This window comes from Salvelinus namaycush, chromosome 27, assembly GCF_016432855.1.
Source record: "Salvelinus namaycush isolate Seneca chromosome 27, SaNama_1.0, whole genome shotgun sequence".
Lineage (NCBI taxonomy): Eukaryota > Metazoa > Chordata > Actinopteri > Salmoniformes > Salmonidae > Salvelinus > Salvelinus namaycush.
This window is the reverse complement of record NC_052333.1, coordinates 24,125,029-24,147,603: the sequence shown is the minus strand read 5'-3', so window position 1 is coordinate 24,147,603 and position 22,575 is coordinate 24,125,029. Positions and strand designations below refer to the sequence as shown.

General features: G+C 44.8%; 1 protein-coding gene across 1 annotated transcript in view; it reads right to left on the bottom strand.

Moving 5' to 3' along the window:
- LOC120022665 (ubiquitin-conjugating enzyme E2 E2-like) overlaps nucleotides 1-22,575 on the bottom strand; it is a 60,124-nt gene that overhangs the window by 36,305 nt on the left and 1,244 nt on the right. Inside the window, exons 2-3 of the mRNA XM_038966649.1 lie at nucleotides 21,991-22,194; nucleotides 18,337-18,387 (exon numbers count right to left, since the gene is read on the bottom strand). Of these exons, the coding sequence (XP_038822577.1) occupies nucleotides 18,337-18,387; nucleotides 21,991-22,187 (248 nt within the window). The 5' untranslated portion in view covers nucleotides 22,188-22,194. The remainder of the gene's footprint in view (nucleotides 1-18,336; nucleotides 18,388-21,990; nucleotides 22,195-22,575) is intronic.

Here is a 22,575-nt window from a genome sequence, read left to right as displayed (position 1 = left end):
TCCAAGAAGGCGTAGCAGTCAGGCGTCTTTTGTCTTCATCTTGTCCCGTCTATATATCTTTTTTCTTCACATATTTTTTAAATATTTTTCTTAACCAACTTCAACATACTGTCCTGCCTCACCCAATGTGGTATGGATCCACTATTTTCTTTACTTTAGAACCGGAACCCCCAACAGAGGCTAGCCAGCTAACTAGCTAGTAGTCAGCTAGCCACTGCTAGTGGTCATCAGCTAACCTTTAGCCCGGACAACTCCTGCCAGTCTGCACAACGCGATTCAACCCAGAGCTTATTGGACTTCTTTTTCTCCAAAAGACCCGGATTCCTACCGCAAGCTCTGTACCTCTTCACCTGGATCATCGCAGCTAGCTAGCTGCTATCCGATTGGCTTCTCCTGGCTAACGTCTCTGTCCCGAAACAAGCACCAATTAGCCTGGAGCTAGCCTGTGCTAGGCCCATCTCCCGGCTAGCTGAAGAGGTCCATCAGCCACTCCTTGGAATACAATACCTATTTAACCGTACGAAGGGGCTACAACAGACTTCCTCCGTTGCGACGTCCCTCTAAGGCACTTCTGCTAACGTGCTATCCCCGGCCCGCTAGCTGTCTGAATCACCGTGTCTCCAGCCCACCCAGCTACTCACTGGACCCAATGATCACTCGGCTACGCATGCCTCTCCCTAATGTCAATATGCCTTGCCCATTGCTGTTTTGGTAAGTGATTGTCTTATTTCACTGTAGAGCCTCCAGCCCTGCTCAATATGCCTCAGCTAACCCTCTTGTCCCACCTCCCACACATGTGGTGACCTCACCTGGTTTAATTGATGTCTCTAGAGACAATATCGCTCTCATCATCACTCAATGCCTAGGTTTACCTCCACTGTACTCACATCCTATCATACATTTGTCTGTATATTATGCATTGAATCTATTCTACTGCGCCCAGAAACCTGCTCCTTTTACTCTCTTTTCCGAACGCACTAGACGACCAGTTCTTATAGCCTTTAGCCATACCCTTATCCTACTCCTCCTCTGCTCTTCTGGTGAAGTAGAGGTTAATCCAGGCCCTGCAGTGCCTAGCTCCACTCCCATTCCCCAGGCGCTCTCATTTGTTGACTTCTGTAGCTGTAAAAGCCTTGGTTTCATGCATGTTAACATTAGAAGCCTCCTCCCTAAGTTTCTTTTATTCACTGCTTTAGCACACTCTGCCAACCCGGATGTTCTAGTCCTGTCAGAATCCTGGCTTAAGAAGGCCACCAAAAACTCTGAAATTTCCAACCCTAACTATAACATTTTCCGACAAGATAGAACTGCCAAAGGGGGCGGAGTTGCAATCTACTGCAGAGTTAGCCTGCAGAGTTCTGTCTTACTATCCAGGTCTGTGCCCAAACAATTTGAGCTTCTACTTTTAAAAATCTACCTTTCCAGAAACAAGTTGCCGCTTGCTATAGACCACCTTCTACCCTCAGCTGTGCCCTGGACACCATATGTGAATAGATTGCCCCCCATCTATCTTCAGAGCTTGTGCTGTTAGGTGACCTAAACTGGGACATGCTTAACTTCTTCGGGCTAGGGGGCAGTATTCGGAAGTGTGAATGAATGAGGTGCCCAAAGTTAACTGCCTGTTACTCAGGCCCAGATGCTAGGATATGCATATAATTGGTAATATTGGATAGAAAACACCCTAGTTTCCAAAACTTAAAATAATGTCTGTGAGCGTAACAGAACTGATATGGCAGGCGAAAACCCGGGGACAATCCATCCAGAATTAATTTTTTTCAGCTCACCCTTGATTACTATGTCTGTCAATGGGAATATAAAAGGAATACCTCCCAGATTGCAGTTCCTAGGGCTTCCACTAGATGTCAACAGTCTTTAGAAAGAGTGTCAGGCTTGCTTTTTGAAAAATGAGCTAGAATTTGTAGTTTTAGTAAGTGGCTCCCATTTTGGCTGTAGTGGTGTTGCGCATTCGGGTGAGTGCGCGTACTTCGTTAAATGTAATTGTTTATTTACATATTAGGGTACCTGAGGATTGATTAGGAACGTTGTTTGATATGTTTGGAAGAAGTTTATTGGTAATTTACAGGATTCATTTGTATACATTTTGAACGAGGGAAACCGGTGGATTACTGAGTCTAGTGCACCAATGAAACAGACTTTTTTGGGGTATAAATAAGGACTTTATCGAACAAAAGGACCATTTGTTATGTAGCTGGGACCCTTGTGATTGCAACCAGATTAAGATCTTCAAAGGTAAAATATTAATTTTTTCGCTATTTTTGACTTTCGCGACACCTCTGCTTGGTTAGAAAATGTATGTAATGCTTTTGTGTGCGGGGCGCTGTCCTCAGATAATCGCATGATGTGCTTTCGCCGTAAAGCCTTTTTGAAATCTGACACCGCGGCTGGATTAACAAGAAGGTAAGCTTTTAAATTATGTATGACACTTGTATTTTCATGAATGTTTAATATGACGATTTCTGTAATTTGAATTTCCCACTCTGCAATTTCACCGGATGTTGTCGAGGTGAGACGCTGGCGTCCCAATGATCCGTAAGAAGGTAACACCCCGGCCATCCTACAATCTAAACTTGATGCCCTCAATCTCACACAAATTATCAATGAACCTACCAGGTACAACCCCAAATCGTAAACACAGGCACCCTCATAGATATCATCCTAACCAAACTGCCCTCCAAATACACATCTGCTGTCTTCAACCAGGATCTCAGCGATCACTGCCTCATTGTTTGTGCCTGTAATGGGTCTGTGGTCAAACGACCACCCCTCAATACTGTCAAACGCTCCCTAAAACACTTCAGCGAGCAGGCCTTTCTAATCGACCTGGCCCAGGTATCCTGGAAGGATATTGACCTCATTCCGTCAGTATAAGATGCCTGGTTATTCTTTAAAAGTGCTTTCCTCACCATCTTAAATAAGCATGCCCCATTCAAAAGATGTAGAACCAGAAACAGATATAGCCCTTGGTTCACTCCAGACCTGACTGCTCCTGACCAGCACAAAAACATCCTGTGGCGTACTGCATTAGAATCGAATAGCCCCCGCGATATGCAACATTTTAGGGAAGTTAGGAACCAATATACAAAGGCATTTAGGAAAGCAAAGGCTAGCTTTTTCAAACAGAAATTTACATCCTGCAGCACAAACTTCAAAACGTTCTGGGACACTGTAAAGTCCATGGAGAATAAGAGAATAAGAATAAGAGCACCTCCTCCCAGCTGCTCACTGCACTGAGGATAGGAAACTCTGTCACCACCGATAAATCCACGATAATTGAGAAATACAATAAGCATTTTTCTACGGTTAGCCATGCTTTTCACCTGGCCACCCCTACCCTGGTCAACAGCCCTGCACCCCCCCACAGCAACTTGCCCAAGCCTCCCCCATTTCTCCTTCACCCAAATCCAGATAGCTGATGTTCTGAAATCGCTGCAAAATCTGGACCCCTACAAATCAGCCGGGCTAGACAATCTGGACCCTCTCTTTCTAAAATTATCAGCCGAAATTGTTGCAGCCCCTATGACTAGCCTGTTCGACATCTTTCGTATCGTCTGAGATCCCCAAAGATTGTAAAGGTGCCGAGGTCATCCCTCCTCTTCAAAGTGGAGACACTCTAGACCCAAACTGCTACAGACCTATATCTATCCTACCCTGCCTTTTAAGGTCTTTGAAAGCCAAGTTAACAAACAGATCACTGACCATTTCGAATCCCACCGTACCTTCTCCGCTATGCAATCTGGTTTCCGAGCTGGTCATGGGTGCACCTCAGCCATGCTCAAGGTCCTAAATGATATCATAACCGCCATCAATAAGAGACATTACTGTGCAGCTGTATTCATCGACCTGGCTAAGGCTTTTGACTGTCAATCACCACATTCTTATCGGCAGACTCAACAGCCTTGGTTTCTCAAATGACTGCCTCGCCTGGCTCACCAACTACTTCTCTGATAGAGTTCAGTGTGTCAAATCGGAGGGCCTGTTGTCTGGACCTATGGCAGTCTCTATGGGTGTGCCACAGGGTGCAATTCTCGGGCCAACTCTTTTCTGTATACATCAATGATGTCACTCTTGCTGCTGGTGATTCTCTGATCCAGCTCTACCCAGACGATACCATTCTGTATACTTCTGGCCCTTCTTTGGACACTGTTTTAACTAACCTCCAGACAAGCTTCAATGCCATACAACTCTCCTTCCATGGCCTCCAACTGCTCTTAAATGCAAGTAAAACTAAATGCATGCTCTTCAACCAATCGTTACCAGCACCTACCCGCCCGTCCAGCATCACTACTCCAGACGGTTCTGACTTAGAATATGTGGACATCTACAAATACCTAGGTGTCTGGTTACTGTAAATTCCCCTTCCAGACTCACATTAAGCATCTCCAATCCAAAATTAAATCTAGAATCGGCTTCCTATTTCACACTATCCTACCGATCTTTGACTTCGGTGATGTCAATTACAAAATAGCCCCCAACACTCTACTCAGCAAATTGGATGCAGTCTATCACAGTGCCATCCATTTTGTCACCAAAGCCCCATTTACTACCCACCACTGCGACCTGTATGCGCTCGTTGGCTGGCCCTCGCTTCATTTTTGTCGCCAAACCCACTGGCTCCAGGTCATCTATAAGTCTTTGCTAGGTAAAGCCCCGCCTTATCTCAGCTCACTGGTCACCATAGCAGCACCCACCAGTAGCATGCGCTCCAGCAGGTATATTTCGCTGGTCGCCCCCAATTCCAATTCCTCCTTTGGCCGCCTTTCCTTCCAGTTCTCTGCTGCCAATGACGGGAACGAATTGCATTTTTATTTATTTTTTTAATCACTGAAGCTGGAGACTCATATCTCCCTCACTAACTTTAAGCACCAGCTGTCAGAGCAGCTCACTGCACCTGTACCTGTACATAGGCCATCTGTAAATAGCCCACCCAACTACCTCATCCCCATACTGTTATTTATTATAATTTTTTTGCTCCTTTGCACCCCAGTATTTCTACTTGCACATTCAGCTTCTGCACATCTATCACTCCAGTGTTTAATTGCTAAATTGTTATTATTTTGCCACTATGGCATATTTATTGCCTTTACCTCCCTTATCTTACCTCATTTGCACACACTACACATATACTTTTTTTTTAATCTATTGTGTTATTGACTGTATGTTTGTTTATTCCATGTGTAACTCTGTGTTGTTGTTTCTGTCGCACTGCTTTGCTTTATCTTGGCCAGGTCGCAGTTGTAAATGAGAACTTGTTCTCAACTAGCCTTCCTGGTTTAATAAAGGTGAAATAAAAAATTAAATAAAAACTTAGTGCATGTAAACTTCTGACCCACTGGAATTGTGATACAGTGAATTCTAAGTGAAATAATCTGTAAACAATTGTTGGAAAAATTACTGGTGTCATGCACAAAGTAGATTAACCGACTTGCCAAAACTATAGTTTGTTAACAAGAAATTTGTGGAGTGGTTGAAAAACGAGTTTTAATGACTCCAACCTAAGTGTATGTAAACTTCCGACTTCAACTGTAAGTGATAAGCAGTAATGGGCAGTCACTACCATCATGGGACTTTTATTAAATTGTTTTATTCTGTGTTACAGCATTCAACTCACATACTGCACAGCGCATTTAATGTTTCAAAAAAATTAGATACTCAAATCAAAAACAGTGATTATACTTTTAGAATCGAACCGACCACGAAAAGCACTAAGCACTTTAATCAAAACGCTGTCCTCTCCTCCCTCTGTCCTCTCCTCCCTCTGTCCTCTCCTCCCTCTGTCCTCTCCTCCCTCTGTCCTCTCCTCCCTCTGTCCTCTCCTCCCTCTGTCCTCTCCTTAGTAGAAGCAGGGGAAGCCATGCATCAGCTCTATACAACACTAAAAGATCAGACAGTTCTCTACCCAGAACCAGCCTAGACAAAGACTGCTTAACAACCTCTTACCAGAAAACCTCCACCTCAACTCACTCAGACCCAGAAACAGGGGACCTCCACCTCGCTCTCACGCAGAAACCAAGTGACCTCCACCCCGCTCTCACGTAGAAACCAAGTGACCTCCACCTCGCTCTCACGCAGAAACCAAGTGACCTCGACCTCGCTCTCACGCAGAAACCAAGTGACCTCCATCTCGCTCTCACGCAGAAACCAAGTGACCTCCACCTCGCTCTCACGCAGAAACCAAGTGACCTCCACCTCGCTCTCACGCAGAAACCAAGTGACCTCCACCTCGCTCTCACGCAGAAACCAAGTGACCTCCACCTCGCTCTTACCCAGAAACAGGAGGAATCCATTTACCTCACTCAGTCTCAGAAACAGGGGACCTCCACCTCACCGCAACCAGACCCAGAAATGGGAGGGCTCCACAGCAGCCTCTATCCATGTTATGTATGAATCTGTGTGTCTCTGAAAAAGCACAGAAAAGGGTTAGAGACTCTGCACACTGATGTATGCTCCCTCCCTCCCCTGTGCTTTAATGACTATGTTTCCACCCTGAAGCAAAGACCTGACGTAGACGTATCTCTGAAAAAGAAAACCCAGCCATTTCCAGCCTTCTGCATCACCGTCATCTACACTAAATCTACAAGATGTATTATTATCATCTTCGATCTACACTGAGTGTACAAAACATTAGGAACACCTGCTCTTTCCAAGACAGACTGACCAGGTGAAATCTATTTATTTATTTAACCAGGTAGGCTAGTTGAGAACAAGTTCTCATATACAACTGCGACCTGGCCAAGAATAAAGCAAAGCAGTTCGACACATACAACAATACAGTTACACATGGAATAAACAAACATACAGTCAATAATACAGTAGAAGAAAATCTATATACAGTGTGTGCAAATGAGGTAAGATAAGGGAGGAAAGGCAATAAATAGGCCATAGTGGCGAAGTAATTACAATATACCAATTAAACACTGGAATGGTAGATGTGCAGAAGATGAATGTGCAAGTAGAGATACTGGGGTGCAAAGGACCAATATAAATAAATACAGTATGGGGATGAGGTAGTTGGATGGGCTATATTTACAGATGGGCTATATACAGGTGCAGTGATCTGTGAGATGCTCTGACAGCTGGTGCTTCAAGCTAGTGAGATATGAGTCTCCAGCGTCAGTGATTTTTGCATTTCGTTCCAGTCATTGGCAGCAGAGAACTGGAAGGAAAGGCGGAAAAAAGTAGGAATTGGCTTTGGGTGTGACTAGTGAGATATACCTGCTGGAGCGCATGCTACGGGTAGGTGCTGCTATGGTGACCAGTGAGCTGAGATAAGGTGGGGCTTTACCTAGCAGAGACTTGTAGATGACCTGGAGCCAGTAGGTTTGGCGATGAATATGTAGTGAGGGTCAGCCAACGAGAGCATACAGGTTGCAATGGTGGGTAGTATATGGGGCTTTGGCGACATAACGGATGGCACTGTGATAGACTGCATCCAATTTGTTGAGTAGAGTGTAGAGAGGCTATCTTGTAAATGACATGGCCGAAGTCGAGGATCGGTAGGATAGTCAGTTTTACGAGGATATGTTTGGCAGCATGAGTGAAGGAGGCTTTGTTGCGAAATAGGAAGCCAATTCTAGATTTAATTTTGGATTGGAGATGCTTAATGTGAGTCTGGAAGGAGAGTTGATAGTCTAACCAGACACCTAGGTATTTGTAGTTGTCCACATATTCTAAGTCAGAACCATCTGGAGTAGTGATGCTGGACGGGCGGGCAGGTGCGGGCAGCGATCGGTTGAAGAGCATGCATTTAGTTTTACTCGCATTTAAGAGCAGTTGGAGGCAACGAAAGGAGAGTTGTATGGCATTGAAGCTCATCTGGAGGTTAGTTAAAACAGTGTCCAAAGAAGGGCCAGATTTATACAGAATGGTGTTGTCTGCATAGAGGTGGATCAGAGAATCACCAGCAGCAAGAGCGACATCATTGATGTATACAGAAAAGAGTTGGCCCGAGAATTGAACCCTGTGGCACCCCCATAGAGACTGCCAGAGGTCCAGACAACAGGCCCTCTGATTTGACACACTGAACTCTATCAGAGAAGTAGTTGGTGAACCAGGCGAGGCAGTCATTTGAGAAACCAAGACTGTTTAGTCTGCTGATAAGAATGTGGGGATTGACAGAGTCGAAAACCTTGGCCAGGTCGATGAATGCGGCTGCACAGTAATGTCTCTTATCGATGACGGTTATGATATCGTTTAGGACCTTGAGCGTGGCTGAGGTGCTTCCATGACCAGCTCTGAAACCAGATTGCATAGCGGAGAAGGTACGGTGGGATTCGAAATGGTCGGTAATCAGTTTGTTAACTTGGCTTTCGAAGACCTTAGAAAGGCAGGGTAGGATAGATATAGATCTGTAGCAGTTTGGGTCTAGAGTGTCTCCCCCTTTGAAGAAGGGGATCATCATGGCAGCTTTCCAATTTTTTAGGAATCTCTGACGATACGAAAGACATTGACCAGGCTAGTAATAGGGGTTGCAACAATGTTGCAGCTCTTTCAGAACATCAGCTATCTGGATTTGGGTGAAGGAGAAATGGGAGAGGCTTGGGTGAGTTGCTGTGGGGGGTAGCCAGGTGGAAAGCATGGCTAGCCGTTTATTGAAATTCTCAATTACAGTAGATTTATCGGTGGTGACAGTGTTTCCTAGCCTCAGTGCAGTGGGCAGCTGGGAGGAGGTGCTCTTATTCTGCATGGACTTTAGTGTCCCAGAACTTTTTTGAGTTTGTGCTACAGAATGCAAATTTCTGTTTGAAAAAGCTAGCCTTAGCTTTCCTAACTGCCTGTGTATATTGGTTCCTAACTTCCCTGAAAAGTTGCATATCACGGGGGCTATGTGATGCTAATGCAGTGCGCCACAGGATGTTTTTGTGCTGGTCAAGGGCAGTCAGGTCTGGAGTGAACCAAGGGCTATATCTGTTCCTGGTTCTACATTTTTTGAATGGAGCATGCTTATTTAAGATGGTGAGGAAGGCATTTTTAAAGAATAACCAGGCATCCCTCTACTGACGGGATGAGGTCAATATTATTCCAGGATACCACGGCCAGGTCGATTAGAAAGGCCTGCTCGCTGAAGTGTTTTAGGGAGCATTTGACAGTGATGGTGGGCGGTCGTTTGACCGCATACCCATTACGGATGCAGGCAATGAGGCAGTGATTGCTAAGATCTTGGTTGAAAACAGCAGAGGTGTATTTGGAGGGCAGGTTGGTTAGGATGATATCTATGAGGGTGCCTGTGTTTACGGATTTGGGGTTGGACCTGGTAGGTTCATTGTACCTGGTAGGTTCAGCTATGATCTCTTATTAATGTAAATCCACTTCAATGAGTGTAAATGAAGGGGAGGAAACGGGTTAAATAATGATTTTTTTTAAGCCTTGAGACATGGGTTGTGTGTGTGCGCCAATCAGAAGGTGAATGGGCGAGACAAAAGATGTGCCTTTGAACGGGGTATGATAGTATGTGCCAGGCGCAACGGTTTGATTGTGTCAAGAACTGCAACGCTCCTGGGTTGTTCACGCTCAAGTTTCCCGTGTGTATCAAGAATGGTCCACCACCCAAAGGACATCCAGCCAACTTGACACAACTGTGGGAAGCAATGGAGTCAACATGGGCCAACATGCCTGTGGAATGCCTAGTCAACTTAGGGCTGTTCTGAGGGCAAAAGGGGGTGCAACACAATATTAGGAAGGTGTTCCTTATGTTTTGTACCTTCAGTGTATATTATCATCTACAAGATGATAACATTCCCATCTGAATGCTCATATCGGATTATGTCTGAAACCGGGAGACTGCTATAAGTCAATTACACTGCAAAGGAATTTGAGGCATGTATTAGTCAATCACACACTACCACCACCCTGAAAATCAGTGTGGAATGAGATATTTTCTCCTTCTGTAGTTCTCGGTTACGGTATGCCTCAATACTTTCTATTCCACTTCATCACTTACCACTAGTGTTCATTTAGAATTGATTACTCTGAAACAACACACAATGTTCCTGGGATTATGGATGGAGGGAGAGAGAGAGAGAGCAATCCTCCAGGGGATCCACATTGTTTCCTTCTACCAAAGGGGGATTCTTATCAAAACACTGCCAGGACCACCATGAAAGGAAATGGTAATTAACACACACACACACACACACAGGGGGTATTTACATAGACTTGCAGAGCGCTTGTCACATTCAATTAATTACTCTCTGCTCGGGTGACAAACTTGATTAAACAAGAGAAAATATCCCCATAACATCCCATAATATCATGCATGTCCTGCCTGCTTGGCTTGCTTCCTTTAACATATCAAATCTCATTTTATTTGTCACATGCGCCAAATACAACAGGTGTAGATCTTACAGTGAATTACAAGCCCTTAACCAACAATGCTTTAAGAAGTTAAGTAAAAAATAGAATATAAAAGTAACAAATAATTAACAGAAGCAGTAAAATAACAATAACGAGGCTATATACAGGGGGTACTGGTACAGAGTCAATGTGCGGGGGCACCGGTTAGTTGAGGTATGAGGTCATATGTACATGTAGGTAGAGTTAAAAGTGACTATGCATAGATAATAAAACAGAGAGTAGCAGCAGCGTAAAAGAGGGGTCTGGGTAGCCCTTTGATTAGCTGTTCAGGAGTCTTACGGATTGGGGGTAGAAGCTGTTAAGAAGCCATTTGGACGTAGACTTGGCGCTCTGGTACCACTTGCCGTGCGGTAGCAGAGAGAACAGTCTATGACTAGGGTGGCTGGAGTCTGACAAATTTTAGGTCCTTCCTCTGACACCGCCTGGTATAGAAGTCCTGGATGGCAGGAAGCTTGGCCCCAGTGATGTACTGGGCCGTACGCACTACCCTTTGTAGTGCCTTGCGGTCGGAGGCTGAGCAATTGCCATACCAGGCAGTGAGGCAACCAGTCAGGATTCTCTCGATGGTGCAGCTGTAGAACCTTTTGAGGATGAGGACCCATGCCAAATCTTTTCAGTCTCATGAGGAGGAATAGGCTTTGTCGTGCCCTCCTCACGACTGTCTTAGTGTGTTTGGACTATGATAGTTTGTTGGTGATGTGGACACCAAGGAACTTGAAGTGCTCAACCTGCTCCACTACAGCCCCGTCAATGAGAATAGGGGCGAGCTCGGTCCTCCATTTCCTGTAGTCCACAATCATCTCCTTTGTCTTGATCACGTTGAGGGAGAGGTTGTTGTTCTGGCATCACACGGCCAGGTCTCCGACCTCCTCCCTATAGGCTGTCTCATTGTTGTTGTTGATCAGGCCTACCACTGTTGTGTCATTGGCAAACTTAATGATGGTGTTGGAGTCGTACCTGGCAATGCAGTCATGAGTGAACGGAGTACAGGAGGGGACTGAGCACGCACCCCTGAGGTCCTCCGTGTTAAATCAGCGTGGCGGGTGTGTTGTTACCTACCCTTACCACCTGGGGGCGGCCCGTCAGGAAGTCCAGGATCCAGTTGCAGAGGGAGGTGTTTAGTCCCAGGGTCCTTAACTTAGTGATGAGCTTTGAGGGCACTATGGTGTTGAACGCTGAGCTGTAGTCAATGAATAGCATTCTCACGTAGGTGTTGCTTTTGTCCTGGTGGCAGTTTGGAGTGCAATAGAGATGGCATCATCTGTAGATCTGTTGGGGCAATACGCAAATTGGAGTGGTTCTCGGGTTTCTGGGATAATGGTGTTGATGTGAGCCATGACCAGCCTTTCAAAGCACTTCATGGTTACAGACGTGAGTGCCACAGGTCGGAAGTCATTTAGGAAGGTTACCTTAGTGTTCTTGCGCACAGAGACTATGGTGGTCTGCTTGAAACATGCTGGTATTACAGACTCCGTCAGGGACAGGTTGAAAATGTCAGTGAAGACACTTGCAAGTTGGTCAGTGCATACTCGGAGTACACTTCCTGGTAATCCGTCTGGCCCTGCAGCCTTGTGACTGTTGTCCTGTTTAAAGGTCTTACTCACATCGGCTACGGAGAGCGTGATCACACAGTCATCCAGAACAGCTGATGCCCTCATGCATGCTTCACTGTTACTTGCCTCGAAGTGAGCATAGAAGTAATTTAGCTTGTCTGGTAGGCTCGTGTCACTGGGCAGCTCGCGGCTGTGCTTCCCTTTGTAGTCTAATAGTTTCCAAGCCCTGACACATCCGGCGAGCATCGGTGCCGGTGTAGTACGATTCAATCTTAGTCCTGTATTGGACAAGGCTAATTGCCAAATACGTTCTTTAAAATGAGACACGTTTCGTTGAAAGTTAGAATGTTTTGTTTTCTCAAGGGGGAAATATCACGACTCCCTCTCCTCTCTTTAAAATAGGGATGACAAACAGACCGAGAGGGGGAGGAAGAGAGAGCGAGGAAGAGAGAGATAAAGTTGTGTATTATTGAAATGAGGAGGAACAGAAGTGGTTCGCTGCAGAAGGAGAAGAAAGGATGGAGAAAAAATAAAGAGAAGCTAACGAGCATCAGTGTCCACTCCTCACATGATGCCTCTCACACTTCCTGTCCTCCTTTACAGTGAGTATTAATACTGTTGTCACGTCAATTAGTAACATAGGTGAGGACAGGCAGAACACACAGCCTTTGATAAACAGATGGTGGATACTTCTAGCTGTTGCACTATAAAAGGAATGCAGTACAAACCAAGAGAGGAATTAGCCTCGTATCTTTGAATCAGTGGCGGTTCGTGACATTTGGGATGAGGACAATTCTTTTTTTTTTAGGAGCATGGCCTTATTTCTATTACAGAATATTGGATGACTGTCATTCACATTCACCCAGCTCAAATGTAACATCAATAGGTTTAGGCTACTACACGATACTCTAATTGTCCCTATACCCATGATGAGGTTGCTACAACCTAACCTATGAATGAAAGTTTACAATGTAACTAGGTGCACAAGTCGAGAAAATTGAGTAATCAAGGTAAGAGTGACACATTCAATACCGCCTTGCACACTCTTGCCTAAATCTAGCTGATCTACAATGTAATTATTAGTCCAGCAGTTGCAAACAAGAGGTTCTATTGGATAAATTCAGGTATTTTTATCCCCGTTTCATTCCGTTTAACAAACATTTTTCAACAGAATCGGTGGAATGAATACAACCCTGATCACACGCAAACACAGTTCACTATCATAGCAGCCACATACAACGAGCAAAAATGATCATGTTGTTTGTATAATTCCCTTCTCGAATCTATGCACTCTCCTCCTCTCACCTTTACCCTTCGCTTGTGGACTTCAGTGCACAACATATCAGCTGTCTGTGACCAGACGAAAAAACCTTTCCAAACCAAACCTTAATATCATACCCGCTAAACACAGCCTACATCATTGTCACCATATTAGCTAACGGCATAGTCAACATAGCTACTAGAACTAACGCGTTAGTAAACCCGCTACAATCATGCAGTACAGTGTACAGTCAGCAAGCAGTTACACCCTGCCGGGCCCCGGTGGCAATAAATTAATAAAATCAAAAGCTTACCTTGACTTGGAAAGAGTTCCAGTGTTGGATAGCCATAGCCAGCTAGCTAACATAGCATCCCTCTCTGTTTTAGCCCGGTGTTTGAATAGGCTTAACTAGCTAGATGTATTCACTAGCTAAGTGAAAGGGAATAAAATATAGTCTCTCGCTTCCGCTTTAAAATAATTAAATTTGTTCAAAACTCTTCAACTATTGTCTTTCTCTCTCCTTGAGTCAACTACTCACCACATTTTATGCACTGCAGCGCTGGCAAGCTGTAACTTATGCCTTATGCCAGTACTATATTCATTCTCTGACCCTGATTGGGTGGACAACATGTCAGTTCATGCTGCAAGAGCTCTGATAACTTCCGCAGGATGTCCTCCAACCTGTCATAATTACTGTGTAAGTCTATGGAAGAGGGTGAGAACAATGAGCCTCCAAGGTTTTGTATTGAAGTTAATGTACCCAGAGGAGGACGGAAGCTAGCTGTCCTCCAGCTACACCATGGTGCTACCCTACAGAGTGCTGTTAAGGCTACTCTGGACCTTCATTTCAAAACAGTGTGTTTTAATCAATTGTTTGGTGACGTGAATATATTTAGTATAGTTTTATCTGATAACAATAACTTCTTTAATGTTTCACCATTTCTATTTTTATGAAATTCACTTAGGGACATTGTCCTCCTCTGAGGAGCCTCCATTGCTTCTAATGTGTTGTGTAGGCTACCATAAATTATCCTTATGGTGTATTGCATCCATATACTCTAAAAAAGTATGTGGACACCTCTTAAAATGAGTGGATTCGGCTATTTCAGCCACACCAGTTGCTGACAGGTGTATAAAATCAAGCACACAGCTATGCAATCTCCATAGAAAAAGAATGGCCCGTACTGAAGAGCTCAGTGACTTTAAACATGGCACCGTCATAAGATGCCACCGTTCCAACAAGCCAGTTGGTCAAATTTCTTCCCTGCTAGAGCTGCCCCGCTCAACTATAAGTGCTGTTAAAGTGAAGTGGAAATGTGAGCAACAACGGCGCCGCCGTGAACTGGTAAGCCACACAAGCTCACAGAACGGAACCGCCGAGTGCTGAAGCGCGTAAAAATGATCCATCCTCTGTTGCAACACTCACTACCGAGTTCCAAACTGCCTCTGGAAGCAACAAGAACTGTTCGATAGAAGCTTCACGAAATGGGTTTCCATGGCCGAGCAGCCGCACACAAGCCTGAGATCACCATGCGCAATGCCAAGCGTCAGCTGGAGTGGTGTAAAGTTCGCCGCCATTGGACTCTGGAGCAGTGGAAATGCGTTCTCTGGAGTGTTGAATCACACTTCACCATCTGGCAGTCCGACGGACGAATCTGGGTTTGGCGGATGCCAGGAGAACGCTACCTGCCCGAATGCATAGTGCCAACTGTAAAGTTTGGTGCAGGAGGAATAATGGTCTGGGGCTGTTTTTCTTGGGTCGGGCTAGACCCCTTAGTTCCAGTGAAGGGAAGTCTTAACACTACAGCATACAATGACATTCTAGATGATTCTGTGCTTCCAACTTTGTGGCAACAGTTTGGGGAAGGCCTTTTCCTGTTTCAGCATGACAATGCTTCCGTGCACAATGCGAGGTCCATACAGAAATGGTTTGTCGAGATCAATGTGAAAGAACTTGACTGGGCCTGTACAGAGCCCTGACCTCAACCCCATCAAACACCTCAGATGAATTGGAACACCGACTGTGCCCGGCCTCACTAATGCTCTTGTGGCTGAATGGAAGCAAGTCCCCGCAGCAATGTTCCAACATCTAATGGAAAGCCTTCCCAGAAGAGTGGAGGCTGTTATAGCAGCAAAAGGGGGACCAACTCCTTATTAATCCCCATGATTTTGGAATGAGAAGTTCTACGAGCAGGTGTCCACATACACTACATGGCCAAAAGTATGAAAAATATTAAATCACACATTGCTTTTATCTCACAAAGTACATGTTGAAATGTTATATTGTTGTGTCGGGTTTTACAAACCAAACACTAGAAAACCCCACATGGGTTTATAGAAGACTTGGAGGGGAGCTTGGGCCTGTTTCTGTAAGAATGAACAAAACACCCGAAAGGGATTCAATACAGAAATCTACAATTCAATTGTGTGAGAGCTCTTCCTCACAGTGCACTGTACTGAAAGATACTCCAGCAGTCTGTGGCCAATTCCTCACTCATATCTCTCTCACACACACTTCTCTTAGGTGACGAAATTGCCGCTGCTTGATACCGAAGTGAATCCATTCGTCATGAAACTGCTTTCAGAATGGACATCCTTCAAATAACCCATTTTCATACAAATGTCATTTTCAATACAAATGTCTCCCCATGAAATCTATTTCCCCCCTCTCCCTTTGTCAGTGAATATAATAGCATGCTTCATTGAGATTATCCATAGCTGAGGCTGAGGGCTACACCTCACGCTAAGAGAGGTACAACAAACACACTCTAACGAGGGGGAAATAGTTTTAAAACACTCCCGTCACGGTTTTAAGTCATGAAGTTTATTTTCTCTCAATCACCCATACCTTTACCTTTCTCAGCTCATACAAACACTTCTCTCCCTCTCTTACACACACACACACACACACACACACACACACACACACACTACTTCTCCAAGGCATCAGTCTCTCCGACAACAAACGCTGACTCGCCAAAGACCCACACAATGAAAACACACAGAAACCCTTGATTGACAGGCGTGAGTTTTAGCATCGTGCCCCCCTACCACTATGACTTAGTGTAAAATAAACTATAATTGCTTAGCCATCGTGTGTGTGCATTGAAAATGGTGAAAGAGTGCCTTTCCCAGCCGCGGGAGTCGGAGCAAATACAGCAGCGAGCAAGCAACATTACTAGATTGATCCTAGTAGTGAACACACTGGCCAATCACTTCTCTTTCTACTCTTGCTGTGACTCACAACTCAGACAGCTCTGGTAGGTACACTATACACAGCACCAGTCAAAAGTTTGGACACACCTACTCATTCAAGGGTTTTTCTTTATTTTGACTATTTTCTACATTGTAGAATAATAGTGAAGACATCAAAACTATGAAATAACACATATGGAATCATGTAGTTACCAAAAAAGTTTTAAACAAATCAAAATATATTTTATATTTGAGATTCTTCAAAGTTGCCACCCTTTGCCTTGACAGCTTTGCACACTTGGCATTCTCTCAACCAGCTTCATCAGGTAGTCACCTGGAATGCATTTCAATTAACAGGTGTGTCTTGTTAACAGTTAAATAGTGGAATTTCTTTCCTTCTTAATGCGTTTGTGCCAATCAATTGTGTTGTGACAAAGTAGGGGGAGTATACAGAAGATAGCCCTATTTGGTAAAAGACCAAGTCCATATTATGGCAAGAACAGCTCAAATAAGCAAAGAGTAACGACAGTCCATCATTACTTTAAGACATTAAGGTCAATGCGGAAAATTTCATGAGCTTTTAAAGTTTCTTCAAGTGTAGTTGCAAAAACCATCAAGCACTATGATGAAACTGGCTCTCATGAGGACCGCCACAGGAAAGGAAGACCCAGAGTTACCTCTGCTGCAGAGGATAAGTTCATTAGAGTTATCAGCCTCAGAAATTGCAGCCCAAATAAATGCTTCACAGAGTTCAAGTAACAGACACATCTCAACATCAACTGTTCAGAGGTGACCTCGTGAATCAGGCCTTCATGATCGAATTGCTGCAAAGAAACCACTACTAAAGGACACCAATAAGAAGAAGAGACTTGCTTGGGCCAAGAAACACGAGCAATGGACATTTACCGGTGGAAATCTGTCCTTTGGTCTGATGAGTCCAAATTTGAGATTTTTGGTTCCAACCGCTATGTCTTTGTGAGACGCAGCGTAGGTGAACGGATGATCTCAGCATGTGTGGTTCCCACCGTGAAAAATGGAGGAGGAGGTGTGGGGGTGCTTTGCTGGTGACACTGTCTGATTTATTTAGAATTCAAGGCACACTTAACCAGCATGGTTACCACAGCATTCTGCAGCAATACGCCGTCCCATCTGGTTTGCGCTTAGTAGGACTATCATTTGTTTTTCAACAGGATAATGACCCAACACACCTCCAGGCTGTGTACGGGCTATTTTACCAAGAAAGAGAGTGATGAAGTGCTGCGTCAGATGACCTTGCCTCCACAATCACCTGACCTCAACCCAATTGAGATGGTTTGGGATGAGTTGAACTGCAGATTGAAGGAAAAGCATTCTAACAGACAGAAAAACCACATTGTAACTGCAGGCAGTACTACAATAAGGTTTCTATCTGTATACCATTCATCTGAGTGACTCAGCCAACACAGCACAGGCCCTTCACAATCCCCTTTCCTTCTATGCCATGCACAGCACAGACTGACAGAGTGCTTCAGGTGTCACAGACACATAAAACAGGCGGAACAGGCTCACACACACGCACAGACCGCCATAAAACAGGCGGAACATGCTCACACACACGCACAGACCGCCATAAAACAGGCGGAACAGGCTCACACACACGCACAGAGCGTCATAAAACAGGCGGAACAGGCTCACACACACAGACCGCCATAAAACAGGCGGAACAGGCTCACACACACGCACAGACCGCCATAAAACAGGCGGAACAGGCTCACACACACGCACAGACCGCCATAAAACAGGCGGAACATGCTCACACACACGCACAGACCGCCATAAAACAGGCAGAACAGGCTCACACACACACACAGACCGCCATAAAACAGGCGGAACAGGCTCACACACACACACAGACCGCCATAAAACAGGCTCACACACATGCACAGAGCGTCATAAAACAGACCAACAAGCTCCTACCTGCAGTTAGGTGGCGGGTCCAAGGTTATCTCAGCGAGCTCCTTCTGAATCCTGGGGAAAGAGATGGAACATACATGTGGTGGAACACAGATCATATACTGAGTGTACAAAACATTAAGAACAACTGCTCTTTCATGACAGACTGATCAGGTGAATCCAGGTGAAAGCTATGATCCCATATTGATATCACCTGTTAAATCCACTTCAGTGTAGAGGAAGGGGAGGAGACAGGTTAAAGAAGGAGTTTTAAGCCTTGAGACAATAGAGACATGGATGCTGTATGTGTGCCATTCAGAGGGTGAATGGGAAAGACAAAAGATTTAAGTGCCTTTTGAATGGGGTATGGTAGTAGGGTGCCGGTTTGTGGCAGTTCTTGACACAAACCGTAGGAAGCATTGGAGTCAACATGGGCCAGTATCCCTGTGGAGTGCTTGTGACACCCTGTAGAGTCCATGCCCCAACAAATTGAGGCTGTGTAATGCTATACACACGCAGACACACACACACACCAGACTAGCTAGTGTGTTATATAAAGTCTGCCAGTAAAATCAATCTGTAAGTGTACACACTGAATAAGTCATTGATGTCCTAATGAGCTCCTAGAATTGTGATTGAATACAGGAATACGTCTCGTCAGGCTATATCAACATAGGGACGCACTGTTGAATTCCTCACCTAGTTTCATGGGCCTGTGTAAATTGACATTGAGGTCAGACAGGCCTTGCTGTGTAAAAGAGTCATATCTGCTTTCTGGACAAATACATGAGACCGATTGAGATAAGGATTTTAATGACTCGGGGTGAACTAAACATTTTGATGTAGTCTCTCCCTCCCTGTTGGAAGTATTTATGGAAGAATACATAAATAAACAGTGGTTTAGTATAGTGAGTCGACGGGATCAGGGCAGGGGTCATGTTTCACTGCCGTACACAGCACTGCTCATTACATAAGTATGTCAATGATTTGCTCTGAGAATCCCAACAGGCAGGTGCAGTTTTTTTTTTTACAATCAGTTACTTCACCGTCCATTAAGGCTGCAATATTCCACTCACACGGAGCCAATACTGACAACGAGCTACTCTCCAAGGGGTTGGAACTGGTTCAGGGAACATAACCTAAAAACGAACAACATTTTTATAGGGACAGAACCAGAACCAGGAAAGAAAGTGATCTATACTGTTCCCGAAACAGAACGGTTATTTTAAAAGGCATGGGAAAAGGTTAATAATGTTATTTTACGTTCAGGGGTCTTATTTCCTGCCCCCCCCCCCAAAAAACGCAACAAAGCGTGTGTAGGTTACATGGCCCTCCCCCTCCAAAGCATAGGCTACTGTAGTTTACTGATGTAGAAATTCAATAATTAGGGAGAGATTTTTTTCATTAGAGAAGAATGAATTAACTTGTTCAATGTTAGTTAAGGATACTATAGTTACAACATTTCACATTGGATTTACTAACTATAAAAAGGTACGTTTTTATTTAAATTCTGGTAACACTTCACACACACAAGCTTGTTAGCTAGCTAGTTCTGGTGCAACGTTAAGCCACCTCTCTGAGGTTCAAAGACATTTCAAAGTTCCTTCATAGAAGCCGCTCCTCCTCGGTATAATTCTGTGGGCCTAATAAAGATGATGCATGTCATAACAAGATGCCCAGCACTTCAAGCCTCCTCCTCCACCCTCTCTCGCTCTCTCACCACCCACAACATTTAAGTTGCATCTCGGGCCCTACACTTGTCTGTCCAATGTATGTAACTAGTTATAGCTTGCCCGCTCCATAGCAAGCAGCACTATCTGCACTGATTGGTGAAGTAATTTAATGATGAGCTAAATGTTAAAGAAAATAGATTTCAGAGGTTTAAAAAGGAACAGAAAGGAACGATATAAACCGTTACTTTTTTGGGGTTTGAACCGGTTCAGAACTTAATTTTGCTGGTCAGAACAGTGGAACGGAACCAAATGAATAATCATAACCCTACAGATTGAGATATAATCCTGGTTCCGAATGTATTAAGTGTCTCAGATTAGGAGTGTCGATCTAAATCCTAGTCTGAGACACTTCATACATACAGCCCCTGGCCCTAAATCATCTATTCACAATGTTCACAACAACTGTTGACACTATCTGTTAGATGAGCAATACAAACAGTCAGCTGTAGCCATGGCGGAGGACAACGACAAGCAGCCTTCCAACATCAGGAGACAGGGAAGTGTCACAGCATCAGTAGAAATGACACCCCACCGCTCACCAGCACCACCGCTCAGAGCGGGAGAGAACCTCAGGTGGTCTTTTTGTTCATTTCACCTGTCATCCCTGTCGGCTCATTCCCTCTGTCCTCTCCAAATGCCACGCCACAGAGGAGTGCACACATTCACGCGCGCACACACACACACAGAGGAGTGCTGACAGGAAGGCACCACACCACACCTCACGGAGCGAGCGAGGGAAGGAAGAGTAGAACAAACGACAGCAGATCCCTTCCTCTCCTCTGTGTGCGCTTGTATTGATTATAAACTCTCTGGTTCATGATGAGGGGAGACTGTGGGTAAATCATTGTGCCCTACTATTCCTTACAGGCAGTGGGAAAATACTTCTTTCTGCAAGGGGCTGTATAACTGTAATACAATCACTGGTTAGGGAGTAAGTCGTTCCCAGGCTTGAATGCACAAGACGCTCTAATTTTATCTACAGTATTTTCTCATGAGGTGGCACATTTTACGTGGTAAGGCGGCAGGTTGTTAAGAGCAGATGGAGGGAAGAATAAACGAGGGAATGAACGAGGGAATCCAGGGGGAAATGGACCAATTACAGAACATGCAGGCCTCCCTCTCTCACGGTCACTCATCCATGGGCTCTCTCGCTGACACAATCACTTTGTTTGTTTTTCTCTAATGTCCCTCAGACCATTGCATTTCATAACCCATTGATGGTTATAATAAACCCACTGCTTCAAGGTGCATCTGAGTCAATATAATCTCCGTATTATACTGCGTATGACATTCGTGGCTCGGAATGGAACAACTTCCTAGAGTCAGTTTTGCCCTCAGCACAGCCTCAATTCTTCAGGGCATGGACTCTACAAGGTGTTGAAAATATTCTACATGGATGCTGGCCCGTGTTGACTCCAATGCTTCCCACAGTTGTGTCAAGTTAGCTGGATGTCCTTTGGGTGGTGGACTATTCTTGATACACATGGTAAACTGTTGAGCGTGAAAAACCCAGCAGCGTTACAGTTCTTGACACAAACCGGTGCGCCTGGCACCTAATACCATACTCCATTCAAAAGGCACTTAAATATTTTGTCTTGCCCATTCACCCTCTGAATGGCACACATACACAATCCATGTCTCAAATCCTTCTTTAACCTGTCTCCTCCCCTTCATCTACACTGATAGACGTGGATTTAACAAGTGACATCAATAAGGGATCATAGCTTTCACCTGGTCAGTCTGTCATGGAAAGAGCAGGTGTTCTTAATGTGTTGTACATTCAGTATATTGGATAGTCCATTGTTGAGCTTGAGCTGTATTCCAAAGAAATTCCACAAAAACCATAAATGCACTACATGCATATTGTATATGACCAAGACCGTCAAGGACACTTCATTACACAATCTACCTGAACAGAATAGAATAGAGAGAATTGCAGATCTACCTCTTGGCGCTGGTGGAGAGCTTGGCAGCAGTCTTGCTGGATATCTTGGCCTCTTTCTTCTTGGGCGTTGTCTGATCCCTCTCCTGAGCCTGCTCCTGAACCGGAGGGGCCACCTCTCTCTGCTCCACGTCCCAGCTGCCCCCACTGGTGTTGGGACTGTCGTCCTGCCTTGAGCTGGGCTGCACCTCACTGGACATCCTGGCTCTGGGGGACACACACAGACACACAGATAACCCCAAACCCTTGACTTTTCCTACACACCTGCCTAAAGCTACAGCAGTCGAAGGTGAGAATACTATTGGTTCTGTGGTTGTCCTTCAGTCATTAGCTATTCTGATAGAAGTATGGTATTAAAAACCAAACCACCAGAGCCAGCCAGCCAGCTAGAGTCAACAGAATGAAATACTGTTCTTCTTCCAGCTCTCAGGTCTTTTAAAGGTCATTATAGTAAGGCAGGCTGGTTCCATGTCCTCACGGACCAGCTCACACTACAGCCTCTATAATCAAAGCTCCTTCTACAAGGTCGCATTGAGGAAATGTAATTTCCCAACATACCATATGAGCCCTCAAGGTGAAGCAGTGTAT